The following is a 27,373-nucleotide window of genomic DNA, read 5'->3' on the forward strand; positions in this document are numbered from 1 at the left end:
AGGATGCACTTCCAGGAATGTTGGAGACCAAGGAGAACACAGTATATCAGGGTCTAAGTCTGCTCCCAGACATGGGAGAAATCACACTTATGATGACCCTAGTCATGCCATAAGACACAAGGACAGAGAGAAATGTTCCAAATTGAACATGAGCAAGAAGCTAATCTTAGAGAGTGTAGAGAGTATCCTCAATCAGTCAGAAAAGGGAACAGATAGGGAAGGTGTGAGATCTGAGGAGTCTACAGACTAGAAGATGGCAAGGCTCCAGTTGTTGACGTCCTCACTGGGAAGGTACAATGAGGTAGGGATCTTGATTCTTAGAGGTAGGCAGGAGTATTTAGACAGATGGACCATGACATCAGAAGAAAACAAAGAACAAAGAGAAGCAAGGAAAGACAGACAGTGCAGTAATTTCAATAGCCAGGAGTCTAGGTCATGGGAATAGGATAGTCCTCATATATTTCTAAGGGTAATTCAGTCAGTTTGAAGCTCTTATCATATCTTAAAACTAAAATTCCTAACCCTTACACTTTCTAATATAAACATTTCAGCTATAAACTTATTTCATGATAGAATGTTACATCTTTTATTTCATTCTCCCCAGGTTCAGGACCCAGATCTTGGGAATTACTCCCTCAACCATCACATCCAGTGTAGGGACATAGCCCCACCCATTGGGGGCGTGTTCGCCTCGGGCTAATGTTTACGGATAAATCTGCCGGGCGTGAGCCCAGGAGCCCCTTTTCTTTTGCTCCGCTTTTCCAGTGCTCCGCGGGAACCTGTGGTCCTGTAAGTCTATTTCCTTATTAAAGCTGTATATATCTATATAATCTGTCTGCATTCATTTGCTCCGCCACATTTGGCGTCCCAACGTTGGGCTATTTTGCCCCCGACCCGGCACAGGGGGGGCGCAAGCTCCACCTTTCCCGGCTAGTTGCCTGAGCTCAGGAAGGCGATTTACAGCGTGCTCCCTGCTCGCTTTCCCTTCCCCCACTCCAGGCCACTACAGTCGCAGAGCAGCGACCCCCCACAGAGCAGTTAATAGCTCCCTGCTTCTTCCAAACCCTCACTGCCTGACTTAAGGGAAGCACCTGTGGTTTTGAAAAAAAAAAGCCGCCAACCCATTCCCTTAACAGGCAGTACAATAATTTTTGTTTTGAGTTAATTGTTTCAGACCGGCTCTGGCTTAGACCACGTGGACTTAGGGGCATTTCTTTAGCCACCACTGGCAGGAAAACTTCATTAGAGGTACATAATTTTCTTTTATAAATAAGAAAAATGTCTGAAAACATTACCATTCAAGACTTTAACAGCCTTTTCAGTTGTACCATGTGGGAGATTTTACAAGAAGTGTCTGTCAGCCCACAGATATGGATCTTTCTGGGATTCGTAGTTTTCCTTGGTACTGTATGGTTTGATAATAGAAATATGATAAAGTCTTTACGAGACGAGGTTGAACGCTTAAAAACAATTGAGAATGACAACAATCTTCTCAAAAATCAGTTTGAAGTTCTCCAGGCAGAGAACAGATCTTTGTTTAACACAACTCGACAAACTGAACAAAATTTGGAAGAGATACAGGCTGATATTAAGGAGAAATTAATTACTATGGAAGAAGGAACAGCTGATTTGAGTCGTAAGCTTCAGTCCCTTTCAGTAGGAACCGAAACATTAACGGCTGATATTAAGGAGAAATTCATTACTATGGAAGAGGGAACAGCTGATTTGAGTTGTAAGCTTCAGTCCCTTTCAGTAGGAACTGAAACATTAACTGAGAGAATCAAAACTGCTGAATGTGACAATCGGATTTTGTCTAAAGCTTATGACAGGTTGGTGGAAAGATTGTCTATACAAGAAGGCACGGTATATGCTATAAAAATTATGTCCAAAGATGAGACGTTATCTCTAATGGACAAACTTCATACTTTAGAATCCTCAATGAAGGCTTTAGAACATAATTCTGGACAGGAGATTCAGACATTAAAGAAGGCAGTGGTGAATAGAATTGAAAAGATTGAGGAATTTCTAAATTCTGAGGAAGAAGAGCAAGAGGTAGAAAGGCAAATTTTAACTAAATCTGTGGGTAAATCCCTCCGGGACAATTCCCACAAAGCTCTACCTACAGTTCTATCTGCCTTTCCAGTTGTAACAACAGAGAAAGTAGTTGGTTCCAGAAACCCTAGGGTCATCAAGGAAGATACATGGGAACCTGTCCGTATGAATGATCTCAAAGAAATTAAACAGGCTGTAATGACTTTTGGAATGAATGCCTCTTTTGTTAAAGAGATGCTAAGGTCTTGGGCCACCACGAATAAGGTCACGCCCTCTGACTGGTTTCAGCTGAGCTCTGCTGTCCTTGAGAGTGGAACGCAATTGAAATGGAAATGCTTATTCAGGCAAGAGGCTAGACTTTTAGAACAGCAAGAAAGAGCAAAGGGAATTGAGATTTCCATAGATCAAATTTTGGGAGAGGGGCTATTTTCTGACCCTCAGGAACAAGCTAATTTGGATGAAAACACACTCTCCGTGTGTACTACAGCAGCCTTAAGGGCTTGGGACAGGGTGCAAGACCCAGGACAGAGGATGGAATCATTTGTCAGAGTTAAACAGGGTCAGAGAGAACCCTTTACTGACTTTTTACAAAGAATAACTAAAGCTGTACAAATAGGGATATCTGACCCAGAAGCAAGACGTATAATGATCGAGACTTTGGCTTATGAAAATGCAAATGTGGAATGCAAAAGGATTTTGGGACCTTTAAAGCTCAGATCAGTGCCATTAGAAGAATGGGTCTTGCATACACTAGATGTTGATACATTTGACTATGGCACTGAAGCATGGGTAGAAGAAGCAATTTCCAATGGTAAAAGGAGACATCAGAATACCAAATGTTTTAATTGTGGCAAAATGGGTCATATGAAAAGGAATTGTAGACAACGGATTTTCAGAAATAATAATAATGCATCTTCTAGAAATAACAGAAATAGGAGGACTCAGCCTTCAGGTTTATGTAGAAGATGTGGAAAGGGCAGACACTGGACGAATGAGTGCAGGTCTACAAGAGATAGACAAGGCAACCTGATACAGACGGGAAACGTGAGAGGGGGGGCCTCACAGGCCCCCATGGCAAACATGGTTCAGTCATTTCCAGTTACTACAGAGAACGTGACTCGTCAGGACAATTAGAAAGCCACATGCCTACTGTTACAAGCAATAATGATCAGAAAGATGAGTTCCGTGTGTTTTGGCAAACTTCTATAAATGACCAAAGACCAAAGCTGAGAGTGTGTGTAAATGGCATTTTTATTACTGGCCTGCTGGACACAGGTGCGGATGTAAGTATCATTACCCCAGAATCTTGGCATCCATATTGGCCTCTTCAGAATGTAAATGTTCAGCTCCTGGGAATTGGAACCCTATCTCGAGTAAGGCAGAGCACAAGATGGGTTGAATGTATAGGACCAGAGGGACAAATAGGAAAATTAAGGCCATATGTAGCCAATATTGCAATGAATTTATGGGGTCGTGACCTATTACAACAATGGAATACCCAAATTAACATTCCTGCTACTTCTAGAGCCTATATTTCTGGGGATAATATTAAAAGATATTACAAACGGAGAAAACCGGCCATTCGGGCTGTACAAGAACAAGCAATTGATGTCCCTTCAGAGATACCAACAGCCTTGCCTTTAAAATGGTTGACTGAGAAACCAATATGGACAAAGCAATGGCCTTTAGCTGAGGAAAAGTTACAGGCTTTAGAACAGTTGGTACAAGAGCAATTAGATGCTGGACATATAGAAGAATCTACCAGCCCTTGGAATTCTCCTGTATTTGTGGTTAAGAAAAAATCAGGTAAATGGAGAATGGTGACAGATCTCAGGGCTATCAACAAGGTTATTCAACCTATGGGCCCTCTGCAATCTGGAATTCCTTTGCCCTCTTTATTGCCAAAAGGATGGCCTCTCATAGTTATTGATTTAAAGGATTGTTTTTTCACTATACCTTTACAAAAAGAAGATAGAGAAAAATTTGCCTTCACAGTGCCTACTTATAATAATTCTCAACCTTCGAGGAGGTACCACTGGGCTGTCCTCCCCCAGGGTATGTTAAATAGCCCCTCCCTGTGCCAATATTTTGTGAATCAACCATTGCAAATAATACGCAAGAAATTTCCCAAATCGATAGTATATCATTACATGGACGACATTTTGTTATCCGATTCAAACATGGATACCTTGAACAGACTGTTTGAAGAAATAAAAATACTTTTACCAAAATGGGGATTGCAAATTGCTCCTGAAAAGATTCAGAAGGGAGATTCTGTTAATTATTTAGGTTATAAAATGGTTTTACAAAAAATTAAGACACAAAAGGCACAAATTCGGAGAGATCGCCTACGGACTCTTAGTGACTTTCAAAGACTATTAGGGGACATTTCCAGTCTATGGCCAGCTATTGGGATAACACCTGATCTAATAATTCATTTGAACAAAACCTTGGATGGTGACAAAGATTTAAACAGTCCCAGAGAATTAACAGCTGAAGCAGAAAAGGAACTGACGATGATTGAGGAAAAATTACAACAGGCACATGTGGATAGGGTAAATCCAGAGCTCGACTGTATTCTTGTCATACTACCATCAAAAATTTCCCCTACAGGAATTTTAATTCAGAGAGATGATATTATCTTGGAATGGATCTTTTTACCACATAAACCAAGTAAGAAACTGAAAACTTATGTAGAAAAAGTCTCTGAGTTAATTATAAAAGGCAAGTTGAGACTTCGTCAACTAGCAGGCATAGACCCAGCAGAAATTATAGTGCCTTTCACTGCTGATGAACTAAAGAAATTATGGGAAGATAATGAACCATGGCAAAGAGCTTGTGCTAATTTCTTGGGAGACATTAATAACAACTATCCAAAAAGAAAGAGGCTTAACTTCATAAAGAGAACTTCTTGGATCCTTCCTCGAATTGTCCGTGATACTCCAATAACTGGAGCCCGTACGTTCTATACTGATGCCAATAAATCAGGGAAGGCAGGTTACAAATCAGAAGACTTGGGTAAGGTGGAACAAAGTCCTTATGATTCTGTCCAGAAGGCAGAATTATATGCCATTTTTATGGTACTAAGGGATTTTAAAGAACCTATTAATATAGTTACTGATTCACAATATGCAGAAAGAGTTATTTTACATATTGAAACTGCTGAATTTATACCTGATGATACAGATCTAACCTCTTTGTTTATCCAGGTGCAAGATTTGATTAGGAACAGGCTTTGCCCTATGTACATAACACACATCCGATCCCATACGGGTCTGCCAGGTCCTCTAGCACAAGGGAATGCAGAAATTGATCAATTATTGATTGGTAGTGTGCTACAAGCCTCTGAATTTCATAAAAAACATCATGTTAATAGCAAAGGTTTGAAGAAAGAGTTTTCTATTACATGGCAACAAGCTAGGGAGATTGTAAAGAAATGCCCTACTTGCTCTTTCTATAACCAAACGCCACTGCCTGCAGGGGCTAATCCAAAGGGCACCCAAAGGAATGAAATCTGGCAGATGGATGTGTTCCACTTTGCAGAATTTGGCAAATTAAAATATGTTCATCACACCATTGACACGTATTCAGGCTTTCAGTGGGCAACGGCTTTAAGTTCAGAAAAGGCTGATTCAGTTATCACTCATTTATTAGAAGTCATGGCTATCATGGGTATACCTACACAAATAAAGACAGATAATGGTCCTGCTTATGTCTCTAGGAAAATGAAACGGTTTTTTGATTATTACAATATCAAGCATGTTACAGGTATACCATACAATCCTACAGGTCAAGCAGTCATAGAAAGATCAAATCGAACTATAAAGGATATGTTGAACAAACAGAAAGGGGTGGAAAACACCCCCAGAAATAGGTTACATAATGCTTTGTTAACCTTGAATTTCCTCAACGCTAATGAGAAGGGAACATCGGCTGCAGAAAGACATTGGATAATGGAAAAGTCTACTGAACTAAATCAACCAGTTTATTTCAAGGATGTGCTGACCTCACAATGGAAGCCAGGAGATGTGCTGCGTTGGGGAAGGGGATTTGCTCTTGTCTCCACAGGTGAGGAAAAATTGTGGATTCCATCAAAATTGATAAAGGTTCGTTTTGATGAAGAGAAGCCAGTTGGGAAAGATAAATAACAATTCAATCACATGGATGGCAATCATACTGATGGTAAGTAATACAGATAGGTTGGGGGCAGGGTTCTCTTCTTATCTCCACAGGAAAATACCCATCTTCAAAGAATTTAAGGGACCCCTAATATTTAATTACTGATGGAGGGACTGGTTCTGTAAGTATTAATTTATATATATATATATATATATATATATATATATATATATGTCTTAAACTTTCTTTGCTTTTCCTCATATCTGTGTCTTTCTTTATATGTCAGTATATGTCCTTGTTGTTAATGTTTAAATTTCCCATAACAAGCAACAAATTTTCCTACAGTAATCTTTGAAGTTTCCAGGATGAAGATGGGGCCCCACAACATCAACTCCATCTGGTTTTTATGACGTCATGAATTTTTTTTTTTAAAGCGCTAATATTAGACCTGTTTTTTGGTACCAACTACAAGAGACAATTTCGAATGGTGCACATTTTTGACAACACTCTGGTCGGACCTTCTCAAAACGCTCTGAGACTAGTTACAATTTTCTTAGGTCAAAGGTTAATTTGGGAATTTTACCATCATTTGCTTTCACAGGACCCCCTAAGAAGAACGTCGCCCCCATGTCAGCTAGAAGCAATCTTAGAGGACGACGTCCCCTCTCCCAACAGAGTTTGCCCTCAGGATTGGGGACATCTTTTAGTGGTTGGTTTAGGGTTGAGGGGATGGGGTGATAATTTTTTGAAAAAAAAAAGAGAGAGAAGAGGAAGAAGAAGGGGGATTAACTGGTTTTTTGGGATGATTGGTATTTGTGAATTACTGTTTATAGAAAATTGTACTGGTACTGTTTCTTGTATATTGATATGTTGAATATTGAATGTGAGTGTTCCTACCTCTATTTTTGTATGAGTATGCTTATAACTTTGTCTATATTGTATTGATACATCTACCATATTACATTGTTCATTTCTACCTCTGATACTATGACATTGTTTACAGTTGAAGATCATTGTCTTCATATATTGCACAGTTGTTTATTCTTTTAGTTATATTTATTATTTGTTATTATTGTATATAGTTGTATTTGGTTTGGTTCTATCTTATTTAGACAAAAGGGGGAGATGTAGGGACATAGCCCCACCCATTGGGGGCGTGTTCGCCTCGGGCTAATGTTTACGGATAAATCTGCCGGGCGTGAGCCCAGGAGCCCCTTTTCTTTTGCTCCGCTTTTCCAGTGCTCCGCAGGAACCTGTGGTCCTGTAAGTCTATTTCCTTATTAAAGCTGTATATATCTATATAATCTGTCTGCATTCATTTGCTCCGCCACAATCCAGGGTCAATGCCTGAGATAATTCTGTTTATTCTATCTTCAAAACACACCCAGAACACATCATTTGCTATCAAAGAAGCCCCCACATCTCAGCATCTTGCTGACATTTTACACCCTCATAGTGCAACTGCACAACCTTCTCCATGATGCATTGCTCTGCTCTAAACTGAGAAGCTTTTTCACATCCCCTGCCATGGAAAACCTTAGACCTTATAGGGGCCCAGGGGGTCTAGGCAATCTACATCCAACCCAACCATCTCTCCTCACTTCAGCTATGAATGCAGAGGGCTGAATTTAGTCCTTCCAAAGAATCATTTGTTGAAGACCTCACAGCTAAGAACTTAAAATGTTGATATAATGGAGAAAGAGTATTTAAAAAAGGTAATTTCAATGAAGTTACTGCTGTGTCCTAAGGTAACTGGTGTCCATTAAAGAGATCAAGGCATAGACACATAAAGAGGGAAGAGACACCATCCACAACTCGGTGACCCAGGCCTCAGCAGACACAGGCTATAGACACCTTAATATCTGGCTTCCAAGATCCAGAACTGTAAGAAATGTAACTTCTGTCAAGTCACCCAGTTTGTGGTGTCTTTAGCAGTGCACTAGCAATTTTCCAACCCCTCAGTCCACTGGGTTCTAGTCAACAGGGTCTCTTAATATTTCAGACATACTAAACATGCTCTGCCTCAGAACAAATGCATTTTCCCTCTGGTCTGCACTCTGTTCGGATCTCACCCACTCAGCTCTCTTGACACTGACTTGAGTGCTATGGAGACATGCTATTTAAAGCAGTCTCCACCTTCACCACAGCCATCATTCCCTATGCTCCTGTCTCATTGATCTTTATATGTAATCCTTGTTAATTGAAGTTTCCCTCCAATAAACAAGGAATTCTGTTGCTTACATCTGAATCTCCTGCACCAAAAATACACACAAATGATCAGGAATTAAGTTGATAAAACTCAATGTTTCTTCAGCACTTACCTTTTCAGAACTGACATGACATCTGCTGCAGTTCTAAAGTCTAAGCCAGTGGTGAGATCATTCAAGAACAAAATGGGATGCTTGGTGACCAACTCCATTGCTATACTGGTCCTTTTCCTGAGCTCTTTAGATCTAGGCTAAAGCAACAATGACATCATTATCAACAAGGCCACCCAGCCATTGTTATTTGGTGAACTAGCTTATTGCAGCATTAAAAGATTTTGTTGTATCATTATCCTGAGGAGTAAAACAATGGGTACCTTCGGAAAGATGGTACTTTTTCCTGTTGAAGTGAGTAGAAAGAGGCTCAGGTCAAACTGGACATGAAGCCACGGCTAATGACAGTTACTAGTTGTTCTTTATCAAGTCACAAATTCTAGGGTAATGAGTTATCACACTCAAAGATTGGAATCGACGAAGAAGTTAGAGGACAAGATGAAGTACTGCTGGTAATTTAGTACTCATTTAACAACCTCCCAACACATACACATATACACACAACACAGGTACTCTACACAACACACATGCAATACACATATATTACACAAAAAACCCACAAGCACTCACACATATGCATGTGCGTGCATATACACCCACACTCACCCACACACACACATACACTGCTTTTCATCAAATTTGCACGTTGTCTTATTAGGATCTCTTTAACTCCCTAAAGCCTTTGTGAATTGACATTATTTACAACGTATAGCACCACACAATTCAAGATTGATCTTTGTAGGCAAATTCAAAAGGTCACAGAGTCTACAGGTAAACTGGCACAGTCTTTGTACCAGTCAATGCCATTGTGTAAGGTCAGAGGGAACATAGCAAGGTTCAGGAGGACACAGAAATAAGGAGCAATTCTCTCCAAACATGATAGCCAAAACCACGAAAAGCCCTCCTGATAACATACAACAAAGGATGTTTGGGGAATATGGATAAGTGTGGTCAGGACAAGGCTGACAATATAAAGGAATTGTAATTTTGATAGCTAAAAATTGAGTTTATATGGAAGAGTATGTACTTATTTTTATGGATGAAAAATAATTAAGGACTCAGGAGTAAGGAACTACCTAATGTTCTGTTAAAATGCTGCAATGAGAAACAGTGTTAATTAGTATGCTGTTGCTAACACTCAAAAGCCAGGGGGCTGGTATTAGCAAGAGTACTATTTTGCTGAATATATGGCAGTCAATCTTTTACCACAAATTCCTTATATATTTCTTAAATCAAAATCTTGTGAAAGGCTGAAGAGAAATCTTAGCAAGGAAAAGCACTTGCCACACAATCTAGAAGCCTGGTTCAATCTCTGGAACTCACATATGAAGCTGTATCCAGTGGCAGGCATCTGTAATTCCATCAAGAAATTTTAGTAAGATGGGAGGTGGATCAGGAGCATCAGACATGCACGTAAGGCATCACCAGAACAGGACAGATGCTGCCTTACAAACAAGATGGGAGGAGAGAACAAAGGTGTCCTATGACCTCCATGTCTATGCTACGGCATTCAGGTTGACACAAACACAGACACACATACATGCATGCATGCACACATACACACACACACACACACACGCACCCATGCAAACACACCTTTTATTGAAAGCTATCATTAAAAATATTAAAATTCTTACAATCAATTACATTTTATGACTTCAAGAAGTTAATAAATATCTTCATATGTTGTGCTTAAAATATATATAAGCAACTTAGGACAATGTCTAATTATTGTTTAAAATATTACAAAAAAGAACTTTATTGCAAATATAAACCCATGTAATAAATATTTCAAAACACACAAAAAAATCCATAATTCAGGAAAAAAGAAAATGTGATTAATGTTAGCTTTCCTATTATCCTTCCCAACAAGAGAAACATCTCATTAATGACTGTGGAGAGGTATCGTGGAAATTAATAGCCAGTACCTTCCTATTTCTTACTGCATCTAAGGAGGAGATACCACAGGAGTTAATCCATGAGATTCCTATTTGGGAAGACCATTTTCATCCATAGCCCCAAATATCTGCTCAACAGACATCTCTATACAGTCTTCTCAATGAGTCAATGCCACTGTAAGAGGCAGAACGTAAGAGGAGGGAAACAACCCGAAGGTTGAATAACTCTAGGCATGCAATAAACTAAATGCCTGATCAGGTTCTATAATCAATGTAATAATAATAAAAAAATTGGGGGATTGCAAATAGTTATAGACCTGATAGGACTGATAATATTAAGATTTTGCTCATTTTGATAGTTAAGAATAGAATTGTTAAAGTAAGCGTATATCCCTAAGTATGAAAGATTAAAATAAGTATTCAGAAATGAAGTCTTACATAATAGTCTTTTAAGAAACTACTTAGCTATTACATAGTCAGCTATGAAGGTCATCACTTATATATTACCCCTCCTAATCCTGCACAAATGCTCAAAGGGGTCACCAGGTCTGTTCTTTGTTGCTCTTTTCCAAGATTGTATCATTAAAAGCTGGTAATGAATATTGATAGAATATAAAAAAGGAGAAATTGAGGACAAAGGATATCCTAGGTTTCCATCTTGTTACTAGGATAATCTTAAAACTCCTTGTTCACTACAAAAGGTTTTAAAAGTACAATTGATCACTGTAGGAAGTCAAGGCAGGAAGCTAAGTTAATGCAGCTGGTTACATCCAGCCAAGAGCACAGAGAGGATGAATGCACGCATGCCTGTCAGTGTTCAACTCACTTTCTCCATTCTCATGGCACCCAGGACTCAAACTCAAAGAATGCCACTGTCTCAGTGGACTGGGTCTTTCTACATTGCTTTACTTAATCAAGACCATCATCCACAGAAATGCCCACAAGCCAACTGACTACAGTTCCTCATTGGGACTCTCTTCTAGATGATTCCAGGTGATTCCAGACTGTGTCAACTGTTAAAACTGACCACCATAGACAGGATGAGATAAAAACACAAAAAGAAAGACTACAGAAGATAGCAAGCACTACATAAGTGAGAAGTAAATGCTAAAGAGACCAAGGACAACCCTGGAGGGAAATAAATGCAGAGTGAGCACAGAGCCAGAGTTCTCCATCTCACGTCCTGTGTCTGTCCAGAAGCACATTCTGAAACAACAAGGGACAAGTCCTCTAGGGGAAGAGACAATAAACAGGAGAAAGTACTTGTCCAATTCTCTGTCAAGAGTTTAAGGCTGAGGGAAGAGGAGGCTCATGCGAGGAGCACTTGGAAATGGCCATGTGAGGAACACCCTTCCCTGCTGGATCCCACTGTATTTCCAGGTTTAGCCATTGCTAAGGAGGCTTCCCAGATTAATTTCCACTTTACATCTTATAACCAGTCACCTACTCATCAATACAGAGAGTAGCCACCTTGACCACACAGCTTATAGAAAACTGGTGATGGGACGTCATATTATCAACACCAGCATGATTTACTTTTCACTCTGAGTCTTCCAAGACTTTTCTTCACACTACCTTGACATTTGACTCTTTATCCAGATGCAGAAGTTCAAGGACCTCATTAATCCGTCTTCTTTTTTCATCTCTTGTCATAGTCATTGGCAGTCGAAGAGCAGCTGAGAACTCTACATTGTCTCTCACAGTCACCGTGTGCATCACCACGTCATTCTTAAGGTTAAATAGAATTTCAATAAAATGCAGTTATCAGTGAAACAATCATTCTAACAAATGTAACCTAATTCTCTTCTAAAAGAAACACAATATAGTACTCTCCTGAAAGATATTATTTCAATATTATTAATTTTAAGTAGAGCACCTGAAACAATCATTTCACCCCCTTCCATTTGCCTTCCAAGCAGAGCAGAGGGATTTTGGTGACTGCAACTTGAAATTATTTGCAGGAGGCATCTTCTAAGCAGTGGAGAGAGATGAAAGAAAGGCAAAATACGACAACTGTAGCCTCTGTAGAATTAAATCACAACTGCAATCACTAATACTGTGTCACAGATGTCATACTCAGTTGGAGTAGGTGCAATAACTATTGCCTGCCAGTAGGTGGTGTGGTGAGCCTGAATCCACATGCTTGGTTTTAGAAGGCTGAATGTAATGAAACAGCTACAAGAGTGGGAGGTTCGAAATCCAATAGTTCCGACAAGCATGGAGCAGAGAGAGAGCAACACACCTGGATCTCCCAGTACTTCTACCTGGGCCCCAGGTAGCCACACCCTAATTAGATGTGATAGGTTGATAGTTTCCCCATCAATACTCCAATCTCTCTACATCTTCCTACATAATAATGTCAGCCTCAGGCTAATGAGTCATTGTGAAAAGCTGGTGTGGAGAAAGTCCGGCCTATAAAAGTGTCATCTAATGAACTGGAAAAACACACAAATCTATAAGCTGAGCATCTAACCATACAGAATCAGGGGAAACAGAAAATTATAAACCCAGCAGCACTTACCTGTGGCACATAACCAGAAGTACATGTGAAATTAGCAGGTCGAGGTTTTCCATTTATCAAAATATCTCCTGATAATCCACGTGGGTCTTTCCTTGCAGCTAAGACATCTAATAACCTACAAGGGTTACATATGTTGTGTGGTTTACTTCCTCCCTTCAGTAACAGCTATCACCTCTCAGATGCTCAGAATAAAAATGCTCCATATCAAAAGGCTGAAGTGAGACTCTCTCTCTCTCTCTCTCTCTCTCTCTCTCTCTCTCTCTCTTTCTCTCCCTCCCTCCCTCTCTCTCTCTCTCTCTCTCTCTCTCACACACACACACACACACACAAACACACACACACACACACACACACTCCTCTCTGTTCAGTATGTGCTCTAATACAGCCCAGAATTATGAATGCAAGACAAGATCCTTATGGCCGACCCTCTCTACTATCTGACCTTAGCAACTCAAACTGGTAATGTCCTGCTGTATTTTGAAAATTAGGCCTGGTGATGATTCCTTATCCCCAGAAATCTTCACTTTTTCTAATTCTAATGTTATTTTCACCACATCAAATAATTATATGACCCAACACCATATGCCAATCATTCTATAATTTCATACCAGTACAGTAACCTAGTAAGATCTCTACTCTTGGTATAAAGTTAGAATGCATCCTCCTGCATGTTATCCCCACACATAGGACGAGATTCAAATGTACACACTCACAGATACACTCACACAGTTCTCAAATAACTCTTATAGGAGTGATTTTTTTACAGCACAGAAAATAGATGAAAATTTTTTGCATATGCTTTCCTTATACTCACAAAGATCTGCTCCCATTTTGAGGTCCCATAATTGCATTGAGGCCAGGTTTCATGATCCCACTGTAAACACAGGATCATACTGGTTAATACTTTTATTTTAAAGAAACCTATATTAACTTTCTTTAGAATAGAAATATATATATACTATATATATAATAGAAATATATATATACTATATTGAATATTCTATTGAAATTGGATGAAACTGTAATAGAAAATAAGCACAAACTCATAGGAAAAAATTTAAATATTAATAGAGGTCTATTGTTTACAAAAATATGTTGAATTTTAATGGAAGCTCATCAGAAAAATACTTCTGATATCACAAAAACCCTGTTGTTTATTGTTTAAGGGTTTGTCTTTTTGAAACATGATGCATCTAAGTTAAGTGTCCTTGAACTAAGTAGCAGGTTCTCAGAAGGGCTCCATTACACACATGGACTTTATGTGTCAAGTGTATAAGAGCTTCTTGCTAATATTTGATGAGCAGTGTCTTAATATAGCCCTGCTTGCTGATTAGCAAACATTGTCACAAGAAACCAATGATTCGTGGAATATCAGTAGCAGTGTTATTACTATTAAAACTGAATCAAACCAAAATCAATACATCTTAAGGAGAAATCCAAAAACTTGAAAGAAGTACTCAGAGGACAGGAGAGTGTTGCCAAGTTTAAGACTTAAAACAACCTTAATCAACATATAAAAGCTAAATACACATCCCCCAAATGATGATTTCCTTCTCTGATAAAGAGATTACGATACACTCAGTAAAAATTGGGAGACATCCCTCAAGTAGAGGACATTATTTATTGAGTATAAATACATTACAAACACAAATTATGTCCATAAAACTGATTTATTGATTGGTTGATTGATTAATTGAGAGCAGTGAATATTCAGATTGAAAAAGGCATATTCTTATATTATTATAAAAAAATAGCTACATTCCCATTTGATATCTCATATACAGACAACATGTCAATCTTTTGCCCTACCCATTCCCCTCTTAATAAAAAAATGGTGAAAGTTTTAGATGAAGAACCAGAAATGACCAGTGTCCAAAAACAGAAGGGATGTTTGAGATTGGGAGAAGGAGTCTGTGCAGACTCCATGCGGGAAATCTTGGTAGTTAAGCTCTCTCCTCAGAATTTGGTTGTAAACATGCTTTCTCTATGTCATGGAACAATGTGTGCAATATTGCTTTTAGCTCTTTTTAGCTCTTAAAATTTTGAGCAAATATTTGAGGACCCAGACTTTCTGCTGTTGGGACTTCCTCATTGCTTCCATCTCATCACTGGTAACTGACCCAGTCAGCCTGGTCTAATCTCTCAAATTTGAAATATTTTTCATATCCCTTGATTTTAATAGGACACTTGCAGGCGGCTGGCCTGGAATACACTGCGGTGAAGAACGAGGGACTCTGTGTGCACCACAGTAGAAGCTGAAGACCAATGCTCAAGGTTGTTCTCTCATGTATTGTAACATAGTGTGTCATCGCATCCATACATCTGCACATGTGAACACGCACACATAGATGCTTACAAACACATATAAACATATATAGAAATATACGCACATAAACACACCAGTTTATAGTTAATAGAGACAGTCTGTGTTTTGAAAAGTTGGTCAATGCTGTGGATTCTGCTCCATGCACATACCTGATATTTGATAGTCTTTTTACCACATGTGTTTTTTTATAAAATGGAAAGCCATGCTGCACTGTTTCGTGGTAGCTGATGTTATAAAAACTTAACACAGCCTCTCTAGGCAGTGTGCTTGGGTCATTGGAATTTTCTAGAAGGTCATTGGAATTTCCTTCTGTCCCTGGGACTGCAACAGGGTCATTATTGGAAGACATCTCCAGAGGTTCTTCCTTCCTATAGAGGAACAGAAATAGTAAGTTGGTGATCCAGAAAACAACATTATTACACAGAGCAGCACACTTAAGGACTGTTTATACTTTGCACTCATAGGCAGATTCCTCACTGATGAGCAGTTCATATGAATGTAATTACCTAAAGACCCAATGAGAAGCAGAATTAACTGAGGACGTAGACTCCCCTTATACCAAAATTCCTACGAAACAAAAGAGCCCTAAGGAGCAGAGTATAAATATTATTTGTAATTCATAAAGAAAGAAGGGGACAAATAAAGGGGTATATTTGTCTTCCTTCAAAAACATATTGGTATATTATTTCATTTCAAAATGAAGCAAACCACCGCTGTATAAATGGAGTCACTCAGGGTAAGACACACACTGAAAACTCCTGTCCTGTATAATACAAAGGAACACAGATGGGCACAGCCCAAGCTCTACACACTCTTCTCTCACAGTGCTAGAACCAGGATCTTCTGTTCCCTGAGTCTGAGCTCTGGTGAGATCCAAAATCATCTAGCACATGTCATGGTGCCCTGGGATGCCCTGATGGGTAAGCAGCCATGAGGGACAGTAGTGCAGGAGGGAGTAAATGGCGGACAGATTCCTAGCTCAGGCTGTGGAGGCACAAAAACAGGCAACCCTGCCTCCTGTAACAGGAATAGCATGGTTCCTCTGGATGACCGCTGAGCATGAGAGTTCTGAGCAGGTGCCTGGCAGATACTTTGGTTTCTGAAACTGACTCGTGGTGCAATTTGTGTGCAGAAGACAGGGGTTGAGAACTGTGAACTGGAGTAAAATGATCACTCAATTTCCACAGCTTCTTCCTTATTTAATTAATAGTGCTTTGCTGCTGGATAGGATCCGAAAATGCTCATCTCCCAGGACCTCTCTCCACTGCAGAACTGTTTGCCATTCTACTTCCCTCAAAGCAACCAGGAGACACTGCTTTGTTTAGACAAACCTACAATCAGAAGTGCTTACCTGGACTACAGGCCACAAAGACTTCTGGGGCTAGCTGTGGAGAAGACTATACAGAGACAGGAGGTCTTTCACATGAATGATGCTGTGTTACTTAAGACACCTGTGTACTGTGTACAACACCAACCTGAAAGGCAGCTCCAGAGAGGGCCAATACACACCAACTACAACCCTGATGCCCCAGACCTGGGAAATTCTATAAGAGCATCAAGAGAAAGGTTCTTCCAAGTCTCTGTCTTCCAGATACTAAAGTGATGTGTGTAATTTTCATATAACATTGTTTTTATTATTTTGAAGATTTAAAAAGCTTTTAATCTTTAAAAAAAAATCCCTGTGTCTTGCTTACTTAATCTTGCCATTATTGACTATGAGGCAGGGTCCACTTGGATGGTTCAGGTTTGCCACAAATTTGAAATCCTCCTGCCTCATCTTCCATGGGTCAGGATCATAGGCCTTCAGTTTATCTATTTTATTTACTGTTGTAATAGGAGCGGCAGGGCTGCGTCCCCAGCACCCAGCTGCCCGCATGGCTAGCTTATGCCCCGAAATAATTACATGGAAACTGTATTCTTTTGAACACTGCCTGGCCCATTAGTTCCAGCCTCTTATTGGTTAGCTCTTACATATTGATCTAACCCATTTCTAATATTCTGTGTATCCCCACGAGCTGGCTTACCAGGGAGGATCTTAACCTGCATCTGTCTGGAGTGGGAGAATCATGGCGACTCACTCACTCGGCTTCTTTCTCCCAGCCTTCTGTCTGTTTACTCCACCCACCTAAGGGCTGGCCTATAAATGGGCCAACGCAGTTTCTTTATTAAATGAAAGTAACTCCTCCATCAATTTACACTTTTTAAACTTTGTAACTATATTGTTTTTAATCTCTTGCTCTTTTCCAATTACTCTCCTTTTATTTTTTCTATCCTTTCCTTCTACAATCCTTTATTCAAATATTTTCATGATTGTTTTTACCTTTATTAGTTGCTAACTTCATGTTTTATTATAAATTAGCTTTGCACATTACTTTCATTCTGTCCATTAAGATAACTCTGGGGAAGGTGGCTCTGGTGCTATTGTTACTGAGGTTTATTTTCTCCATCCTGACCAGTGCTGAGGATTAAGCTCTGGGCAGATGAATGCTCACTGTACACGTCCTCACATAACTGTGTAAAACACACTCACTCCCACAGATGCACCAACCACAACAAAGAAACACAAAACTGCAAGAAAACATGGTCACACCACTTCCTCAAAATATCTTAAAATGTCAGGAACTGAATCCAAATATATTTAATTAGGTAGAGCACTGAAGAAATTGTTCAGGAGGTTAATTTAAGAAGGATTACAACTTCAAAAATATAGACAACAGAGAGAAATAAGCAAAACATACAGGATATTAATAATAAACAGAGATTTTTTAATGTAAATTTTGAAAAAGTTTGCAGATATATTTTTAAAATTAAAGAGTAATAATCACCAACAGACTAAATTAACTGGAAGTAAAAATAACAGGGCTTTAAAGACAAGGTTATTTAGTTATTGTATTCACAGAGGAATAAAGAAAAACTTATGATGACCTCCAAGACAAGACAGACAGAAAAAACAGAAACATTTTATGGAGTACTATACAGCATAAAAAATAAAGACACCTTGAATTTTGTAGGCAAATGGATGGAGCTAGAAAACATTTTGAGTGAGGTAACCCAGACACAGAAAGACAATTATCACATGTACTCACTCATAAGTGGTTTTTAAACATAAAGCAAAAAAAAAAAATAGCCCACAGATCACAATCCCAGAGAACCTAGACAATAATGAGGACCCTAAGAGAGAAATACATGAGTCTACATAGGAAGTAGAAAAAGACAATATCTCCTGAGTAATTTGGGAGCATGGGGATCATGTAAGAGGGTTGGAGCAGAGGGGAGAGGAAGGGAGGGGAGCCGAGAAAAATGTAGAGCTCAATAAAAATCAAAAAAAAGAACAGAATGTTGAAATAGAGACAAAAGACATAGAAAACCTATTCATTGAAGCAATATCTCAAAATACCCTGTATTTATTGAAAGATAAGTATGTCTGGGTACAGAGATAATTTAGATCACCATATAGATATGATCAGAAAATATTCTTGTCATATCACACTCTTAGTAAAATTCAGAGAGTGCAGAATGAGAAAAGAATGTTGTAAGTGACTACAGAAGAGAGCCAAGTTACTAACATGGACCTGATTGGAAAACCATCAGAACAGCAGCATGTTCCTTGACAGAAATGATTAAGGTCAGAGTGTGCAACTATGTATTTTGAGCCCTCATAGAAAAGAACTGACAGACAATGTGACTACATACAAATTTGTCCTTTATAAAGACCTTCAAGATGAACACAGCTAAAGCAATGCATGACTACAGAGGCAGCAGCGAAGAAAACATTCACAGGAAAATGAAAACACAAAGGAAGAAGACAGAAAGCTAGTATCACAAGAGCTCAGGAGAAAATAACTCCTGTAGTTCTAAGGAATCAACAGCAGTAATTCAGGAAGTGTGCTGGTCAGCTTTTGTCAGCTTGACACATGCTGAAGTCATCTGGGAAGAAAAATCCTCAGGTGAGGAATTGCCTCCATCATATTGGCAAGTCTGTGGGGCCTTTTCTTGATTGATGGTTGATGTGGGAGGACCTGGACCACTTTGGGGTCCTAGGATGGTTAAGAAAGCAGGCTGAATAAGCCATGAGAACAATGTTCCTCCATGGTCTCTGATTCAGTTCCTGCCCAAGTTAATGCCTTTACTTTTTTGTTGATGACTGTGATGTGGAAGTGTAAACCAGATAAACAATGAAGAGAAGACCACCAAGTTACAGGAATTCACTCAGTCCAAACATTTTATCACTAACCTAAGTATATATGGCTTCAATTCTAGAGTAAAAGATGCAACTGACAGACTGAATAGAAAAGCAGAAATGATGACCACTTGTTTGTTGCAGCAGGAAATTCAACTGACTGGCAATGCATCTGAAGACTGACAGTGGAAGGATGGAAAACGGCATTTAGAACAGACAGACCAGGAAGCTGTACTCCTGCCTGACAAAGCAGATATCCAGCCAAAGTTTGGAAAAATAAAGAAAACTACATATTAATAATTGGAGCACTTCACCAGAAATGACTATAAATGTAATGAAAATTTAGTGTAGCAAATTTCATAAAACAAACTCTACTAGACAAGTACAACTGGACCAAATAAACGGTGGGTGACTTTGTCTTTTATTTGTTGTTTAATGTTCTTGAATAGTATATTTTTAATGAGGAAAGTCATATCTGTAGATGAATGTTTGCTGTTCTGTGCTGTAAGCACTGACACTTTCTCTTCACTGTGTAAGGAATGAATGCTCAGGAGTCAGCCTCTGAGCCAGGGACCTTGGCCTAGACTTTTATTTCCCATGGTAGAGTGAAGTGTGTGTGTGTGTGTGTGACTGTGTATCTTGTGTGAGAATGTGGGTATGAGTTGTGTGTCTGTGTGTTTATGTCTGTGTATATCTATGTGTGTGTGTACATTTGGGACTGTGTGTGTGTGAATGTGTGTATCATTGTGTGAGTGTATGTGAGAGAGTGTATGTGGAGTGTGTGATGATCTCTCTCTCTGTGTGTTATTATCTTCTTTGCTGTTTCATTCTTATTCCTTTTCACTCTTATCTAGTTATGGCAAGAGTGATTGTCTCTAGTGTAGTTATTTCAATGATGTTTGCTGCAGTATTGAAATTTATTTCTTTTTAAGTTTATTTTATTGTTTTATGTGTATAAGCATTTGCCTGCATGTATGTCTGCATATCAGTTGCATGCTTGGCTAAAAAAGGGTATCAGGTCCCTTAGAATCAGAACCTCAACAGTTGTGAATTGTCATATGCATGCTGGGACTTGAAACTTGGTCCTCTAGAAATGAAGCCAGTGCAGTAAAAGGACTCTCTAGCTCCTGGGGTTTATTTCTTCTTGTTAGGAATTTACATATTCTGTAATCTGTGGTTTGAGAAAATAACACTTAATAAATTTAGAAGGCATGAAGTTGCTTATGAAATTACTCTGACTGTCTTATGATGAAATATCCACATTTTGATCTGTGCTCTAGTGTGGGAATTGTAGCTACCCATGCAATGTGTGTACTATTTTGAGTTGTTCAGCACATAAGGCACTGCTTGAGTTCCTCTCTCTGCCTGGAAGTGCAGCCTACTCTCTCCTGCCTAGCTATCGGCCACTCAGCTCTTTATTAACCCAATCAGAAGGTGCTTTTCACACAGTCTGATCAAATACTCTGTAACATCACAGCAAACTCCCTTATGCTTTGGCTCTTACAATCTTTCTGCTTGCTTCCTCTTCTACAGTGTTCCCTGAGCCTTGGGTGAGAAAGTGTGTTTGGAACTGTGTCCCGAAACTGTATTTTAATTGGTTTTAGTTTTCTATAATTGTCTCTACCCATGGCAAAGAGAAGTTTTTTTGATGATAGGTAAAGACCACATTTATCTATGTTGTGAGAACAAATGTTTACCAAGCATTGTTAAGGATTATGATAGGTTAGTAAATTAGCAGTTATAGATTAACCTCCAATAACTGTGGCTTCTCTAGGACTGGTTAGTTATATGTGTTTCCAGTACCATGTTCCTGAGTTAGGGTTTCTTTTGCTGTGAAGAGACACCACGACCATGGCAACTCTTATAAAGGGAAACATTTAATGAGGTTGGTTCATAGTTCAGAGGTTTATTCATAAAACATCATAGTGAGACATTGGCAGCTTGCAGGCAGGCATTTTGCTGGAGAAGAAGCTGAGAGTTCTACATCTTATGCAGGCAAGAGGAAATGGTCTGTCTCATTCCGTGTGCCTTGAATATATATGAGGCCTCAAAGGCCACCTCCAAAGTGACGTACTTCCTCCCACAAGAGCCACACCAATTCCAACAAGGCCGCATTTCCTAATAATGCCAATTCCTTTGAGGGCCATTGTCTCTCACACCATCACAATTACTGCCAAGGCTTGTGTGCTACTACTGCAGCCACAGGGCTATTGTACATTGATGTGGTTCATGAGTGTCTTGCTAGGTATGACTGTTTTGGCCTCTCTCCTTTGGGAGCTTTCATTGTGTCTTCTATTACCATGAAAGCTACTCCTCAGGGCAGTGGGGGCATCCAAGTCAGTTACAGTTTAGAGGTCTCTGAACCCTGTGTCTGAAGTGCATGGTGCCTTCAGCTTAAAGGACTTACCATCCACCTTTGGGTAACTAAGGGCAATAGCTTTAGGAATCTCTTAGACTTCTTGGCCACAATTCAAAAAAAGGCTTATCATATCTGGTATTTGTTTTATTTTTTGTTAGGTGGTCTTTGGGACGACCAACCAAAATGAGAAATGTTCATTAAAACTATATATGTATATGTATACTGAATTGTGCCCATTATAGCTTTTACTGTTTTAGGTAGATTGTTAATAGTGTGATTTCTTGAAACTTTTTCAACCATCCATATTTATATTCTTCTACATGCTTCTCTCCTTCTCTTTTATTTATCTCTGTCCTTCTTTCCAAAGGAGAACCACATTTTTCCCTATTAAATCAATTTTACCCTAAAATATGTAATTCTTTTTCAAGCTGTGTGCCATCCCACCACGGGGCCATGTTAATCTTCTCTGTATCAGTTAAGGTTTAATATATGTGCTGCCAAAGCAAGCATGGGATTTGAATTTAATAACCCACTCTCATCAATAGATTCTCCACATGCAAACATGTCAACAAACTTCAGAGTTAAACTGTGCTGTAAACCGAATGAACTCACAAGACGTCTACAGAATATTCTACACAATTGCCGAAGTCACATCCTCCCTAGCAGCTTGTGGAGGTTTTGCCAAGAAAGATCACATCTTTAGCTGTAAAGCAAGTTTTAATATCAGTATTTTTTGTATCCTACCAGATCATAATCTCAATAAATGAAGAAGTCTTTGAAAAAGTAAATTCATTCTTAATTACAGCCCTGAACAAACTAGGAAGAGAAAGCTCACATCTGCACACAATAAAGAGTTGTGATAATCCTACCAACCACATTATACTGAATAGTGAATAACTCAAATTAGTTCCTCTCAATACTGGATAAAGCCAAGGATGACCATTCCTCAACTATTATTTAAAACAGAGCTTTTATTTACAGAGAAATTAGACATTAGATGAGAGAGAGAGAGAGAGAGAGAGAGAGAGAGAGAGAGAGAGAGAGAGAGAGAGAATTAGGAAAGGAAGAAGTCAAATTGTCCTATTAGTGAATGAAACACCACCATGTTTAAAATCCCACTGCACTGGCAGAGCACTTGTCTAACATATGGAAGCCTTGGGATTTGGTTCTTTGAACCATTTACCAAGAAAAGGGCTCTGAAAACCATCCAGGGTCCAGCAAGATACCTCTGCAGGCAAATGTGCTGGCTGGTCAAGACTGGCGATCTGAGTTCAGTCTAAGAACACCATGAAAAGGGGACAACAGGAGTATGCCTTTGTGATTCCAGCACAGAGATCACCTCGAGGCTGAAGGGCCAGCTACCCTGGAGTACCCAGCATGGAACAAAGATCAAGAGATATCTCCTCAACAAGTTAGAAGAAAAGAATTGACTTTCAAAAGTTTTCCTGTGATCTCCACACACAGTGACCACCTCCCAAGTTCCCTTCCTCTACACACTTGTGCACTGAAAATAGCAAGAGAAACTGTGGGAAAGTATCTCTGTATTTAAATAAGCATAGTAGATTATGGAAATATGCGTTCACACCTCTGAATATTCCCATAGCCATTCAATTGTGCACTGTAAGTCAGTGTATAAGAAAATTATTCCTGAAGAGAAAAAGCGTGAAACCAAAATCATCTAGATTATTAATTTTTGTTTCACATCCTGAAGTGAGCTGGACAGTAATTTTTGTGGAGAATAAATTTTAGTTTTCTTTGTACCAGTGTTGCTTGTATGTGTGTCAGCATGTGTGTGTGCATGCATGTGTATGTGAGCATATATGTGTGTGAGCATGTGTATATGTGTACGAGCATGTGTGTGCTTATGTGTGAGCACATGTGTATGAGCATGTGGGTGTATGTGCATGTGATCATGTGTGTGAATGTATGTGAATGTGTGTTTACGTGTGTGTAAGCACATGTGTGCGCTTGTACATGCATGTGCAAAGTAGGTGCTCCAGTTCTTTCTTTTCCATAATCCATCTTAATACTAATTAATTTCCTCTTAATCCTAATTAATTTCTTCAAGCAGCTGGTTCTGAGACTTCCTACTTCATACAGTTTTCAAATACAACCAAACTTAAATCAAAAATAGTCAACTAAAGTGTCTGGGGTGTCAGGAAAACTGCCCTAAGCTGATCATACACACTGGTCAACTTCAAAAGATATGCAATGTGGCTTTAAGGTGAGTATTTTCCAAACACTTAAAGAACACGAAATTCACATAACCCATAGAAAACCTTGGCTTATTTTAAGTAAGACCTGTTCATCAAGGTGTTTGTAACAGGGTAAGGAAAATCACAGCTACAATTTACCTTAGTAGAGGCACTGCTGCTGGCATTATGGGATGGTTCCAGGCATAGCCTTCCTTTGAGTCACCTCAACATTCCAAATTAACACACCAAAGAGATGTTCCTTCAAAAGCAAAGGCCAGGAGAAGCTTCTCTGAGAAATCGTTATGATTTCTCTTCTTGTTCCTGAGCTGGGAGACTGATTGACCCCTTCTTGCTATGGTCTCAGGAATGCAACTTAAGGGCCTGGAGAGATGACTCAGCAGTTATGAGCACACATTGCTCCTAAGAGGACCTGGGCTCTACTCCCAGCCCCACATAGGGGACTTCCAACTGTCTGTACCTCCAGTTCTATAGATCCGGGGGCCTCTTTGACCTCCAGGGGCACCAGGTATTCAAGTAGTGCACTTACATACATGTAAGCAAAACACTCATGCACATTAAATAAAACTGAATAAATCAATTAAAATGTAACTCAATTCAGCTTTGAGGGCCCCTAAATGTATTTATGTTCATTCTGATGTTCTTTCTCACAAAAATTCTCCATTCTAGCTTGTATTTTATTTTCTGAGAGGGTCAGGGAGCCAAAGAAGGGCCCTGACAAACTCTTCCACTAGCCCCTCCAGAGACAGGGCCTTAGTTTCAGTTTACTGGAGCTAGCTGGATCTGAGTAAGCAGTTATCAGGGAAAACCACAACTCGGGGTCAACCTAATCAGCAGGCATCCCACAGTGTTATGCTAGCTAAAGATAGTTTCCTTACCCCTAAGTTGGAAAGTCAGTAGCCACTAGAATCACCTAACAAACTTATAAACTTTTTGTGTAAACTTAGTAGTCAGTATCCCAACTAATCTCTCCTCCGTGGAATTCCCCTAGCCCTGCTTAAAAGGAGCCGTTGTTGGATAGCCAACTGAACCCCAGAATGTTGGTCATTTTTCTTCTTTCTGATACTAACAGATCATATTTATCCACTTATCATATTTATCCTTCTTTCAGTGCTTCCAAGATGCTTAGCCACAGTTAAGTGAGAAAATAGGTTCTACATGTATGTGTGCATTAATATACATTGATCAAAGAAAATACACTGATGGAGAGAGGTGTGTGTTAACACTGTAAGAAGGACTCTTCTGTGCAAGTGCCCTGGCCTAAACACAGGTGCTTAATAAATATGTGTTGCTATTAAACTTTCTGTCTTCTGAAACTAGACCAGCGATTACATTTCTAGTATTACACAGGAAAATAAAAGAAGATAGTATTGTAGATACCCAATCTACTAGAAGTTTTGTATTCTAGCTGTTTTGACTTTTAATCTTTCTATCTGTTCAAATTTCTTCCACATTGTCTGAGTAAGAGTTGTAAGAAGTTGATGAATATTTGTATAACAATCTAGAGATTTATGGATAAATTTTAAATAACTTCACAGTTTCATATCAATTTTATACAACCAACATCATCAACCTTATTCACCTTCACACATATGGAGATCATCTTCATCCTGCCATGAATACCACATCCTCTAAAGACAGGTGACATGACCAGTACTTTGCATTTTACACTTGGAAATGAGCTGCAAAGGATTTCCCAGCCCTGCCTGCCCACACTCACCAGGGTCAGATGCAGGGGCCCAGGATGCTTGTGCACAGGATGGGAGAAGAGTTGCTGCCCTGGTCTGAAGCTCTGACTTCTGCCCCACAGAGTCTTGGAGCCTCACCATTCAGGCCACCTCTGCTGCCCTCCTTCAAGGGTGGAGACCTATATGTCTTGCAAAGATAGGAAAGGAAGGAGCTGGTCAGGATGTCATGGGGTGGGGAAGGGAGAGTGGAGTTGGCAGATCATGGCTTCAGTATATGTTTAACATAGAAAGGACAAACATGGGGTTTAGAACAGCTAAGGATATGTTTGTCTTTTCTATGTTAAACATATACTGAACTCTGTTCATTATCCCCCCAATTTGTTAACTCCCTCCCCCACAGAAACGTTACTTTCATTTTTCTCTCTTCTGGGCCTCTGGATTCTGATTTCTCATCCTCCAGCACCAATGTTGGCCTGACATAGGGCACAGTGCAGACTTCCCAGCTCTCTGGAAGCCACAGAGCCCTGAAGCCATGATCTGCCAACTCCACTTCTACTTAGGTTTTACTTCCATTATGTAGTAGAGCTTGTGACCTAACCCAGGGCTTCAGGCCTGGCCCACATATGACACTGAGCTACATCGCCAAATCTGGGCATTAATAACTATGCAATCAACTTTCTAGTTGATTCCCTTCATCCCCTAACCCTATACTGGCCTTACTTAAATCCTAATGGGTCTGAAAAACCTGCTTTACATTTCTTTGGCACCTGGATCCTCCTGAACCAACAATTCATATGGATGTGTACCACATCTGTGCCAGAAATTTTTGTTTTCAGAATTCATGGCTCTGGAAACAGCGTTATTCACTTACACAGAGAACTGCTCTTTAAACTCATTTTGAAAATTATTTTTTTAATTGACTTCCATAATTGTAGATTACAACATGGCTTTTTCACATAAATCTTGTTTTAGATGAATTACTGTATACCCCATCACCTCCTTCTGTAGGCTAAAAGGGCCAGTCAAAAAAATCCAACCAATCCCCGAGCAGGAAACCACACAATTTCTGAGCACCCTGACTATGAACTCAGATACAGTGAAAGAAATGCACACAGGATCTGAAACCTGAACCAGTGAAAGAAACACTTTGTCCCTGATCCCAGGACCATAGAAAACACCCTGACTCTGAAACCAGTTGGTTATTGTTCTTTCAAGGTCTGTGAAGAATTGTGCTGTGATTTTGATGGGGATTGCGTTGAATCTATAGATTGCTTTAGGTAGGAATGCCATTTTTATTATGTTGATCCTACCTATCCAAGAACATGAGAGATATTTCCATTTTCTGGTATCTTCTTAAATTATTTTCTTCAAAAACTTAAAGTTCTTCTCGAATAGGTTCTTCACTTCTCTGGTTAGTGTTATCACAAAATATTTTATGTTATTTGTGGTTATTGTGAAAGGTGATGGTTCTCTGATTTCTTTCTCAGTTTCTTTATCATTTGTATATAGGAGGGCTACTGATTTTTTGCATTGATCTTGTATTCCATGGCATTACTGAAGGTATTTATCACTGTAGGAGTTCCCCATAGAGGCTTTAGAGTCACTTATGTTTACTCTCATAACATCCGTGAATAGCGAAAGTTTGACTTATTTCTTTCCAAAATTGACCACATCCTCAGTAACACAGCAAACTTGAACA

At 39.3% G+C, this 27,373-nt stretch overlaps 1 protein-coding gene and 1 non-coding gene across 2 annotated transcripts in view; both read right to left on the reverse strand.

Moving 5' to 3' along the window:
* LOC130876402 (ATP-binding cassette sub-family G member 3-like) overlaps window positions 1-15,583 on the reverse strand; it is a 36,137-nt gene extending 20,554 nt beyond the window's left edge. Inside the window, exons 1-5 of the mRNA XM_057772908.1 lie at window positions 15,384-15,583; window positions 13,723-13,782; window positions 12,909-13,023; window positions 11,963-12,115; window positions 8,493-8,629 (exon numbers count right to left, since the gene is read on the reverse strand). Of these exons, the coding sequence (XP_057628891.1) occupies window positions 8,493-8,629; window positions 11,963-12,115; window positions 12,909-13,023; window positions 13,723-13,782; window positions 15,384-15,583 (665 nt within the window). The remainder of the gene's footprint in view (window positions 1-8,492; window positions 8,630-11,962; window positions 12,116-12,908; window positions 13,024-13,722; window positions 13,783-15,383) is intronic.
* A 6,594-nt stretch (window positions 15,584-22,177) lies between these two features.
* On the reverse strand, window positions 22,178-22,279 carry LOC130876688 (U6 spliceosomal RNA). Its single transcript, XR_009057338.1, has one exon. It is a non-coding gene; the product is annotated as a U6 spliceosomal RNA (small nuclear RNA).
* Window positions 22,280-27,373: the final 5,094 nt, after the last annotated feature.

The sequence above is a fragment of the Chionomys nivalis genome, chromosome 6 (genome assembly GCF_950005125.1).
Source record: "Chionomys nivalis chromosome 6, mChiNiv1.1, whole genome shotgun sequence".
In the NCBI taxonomy this organism is placed as follows: domain Eukaryota; kingdom Metazoa; phylum Chordata; class Mammalia; order Rodentia; family Cricetidae; genus Chionomys; species Chionomys nivalis.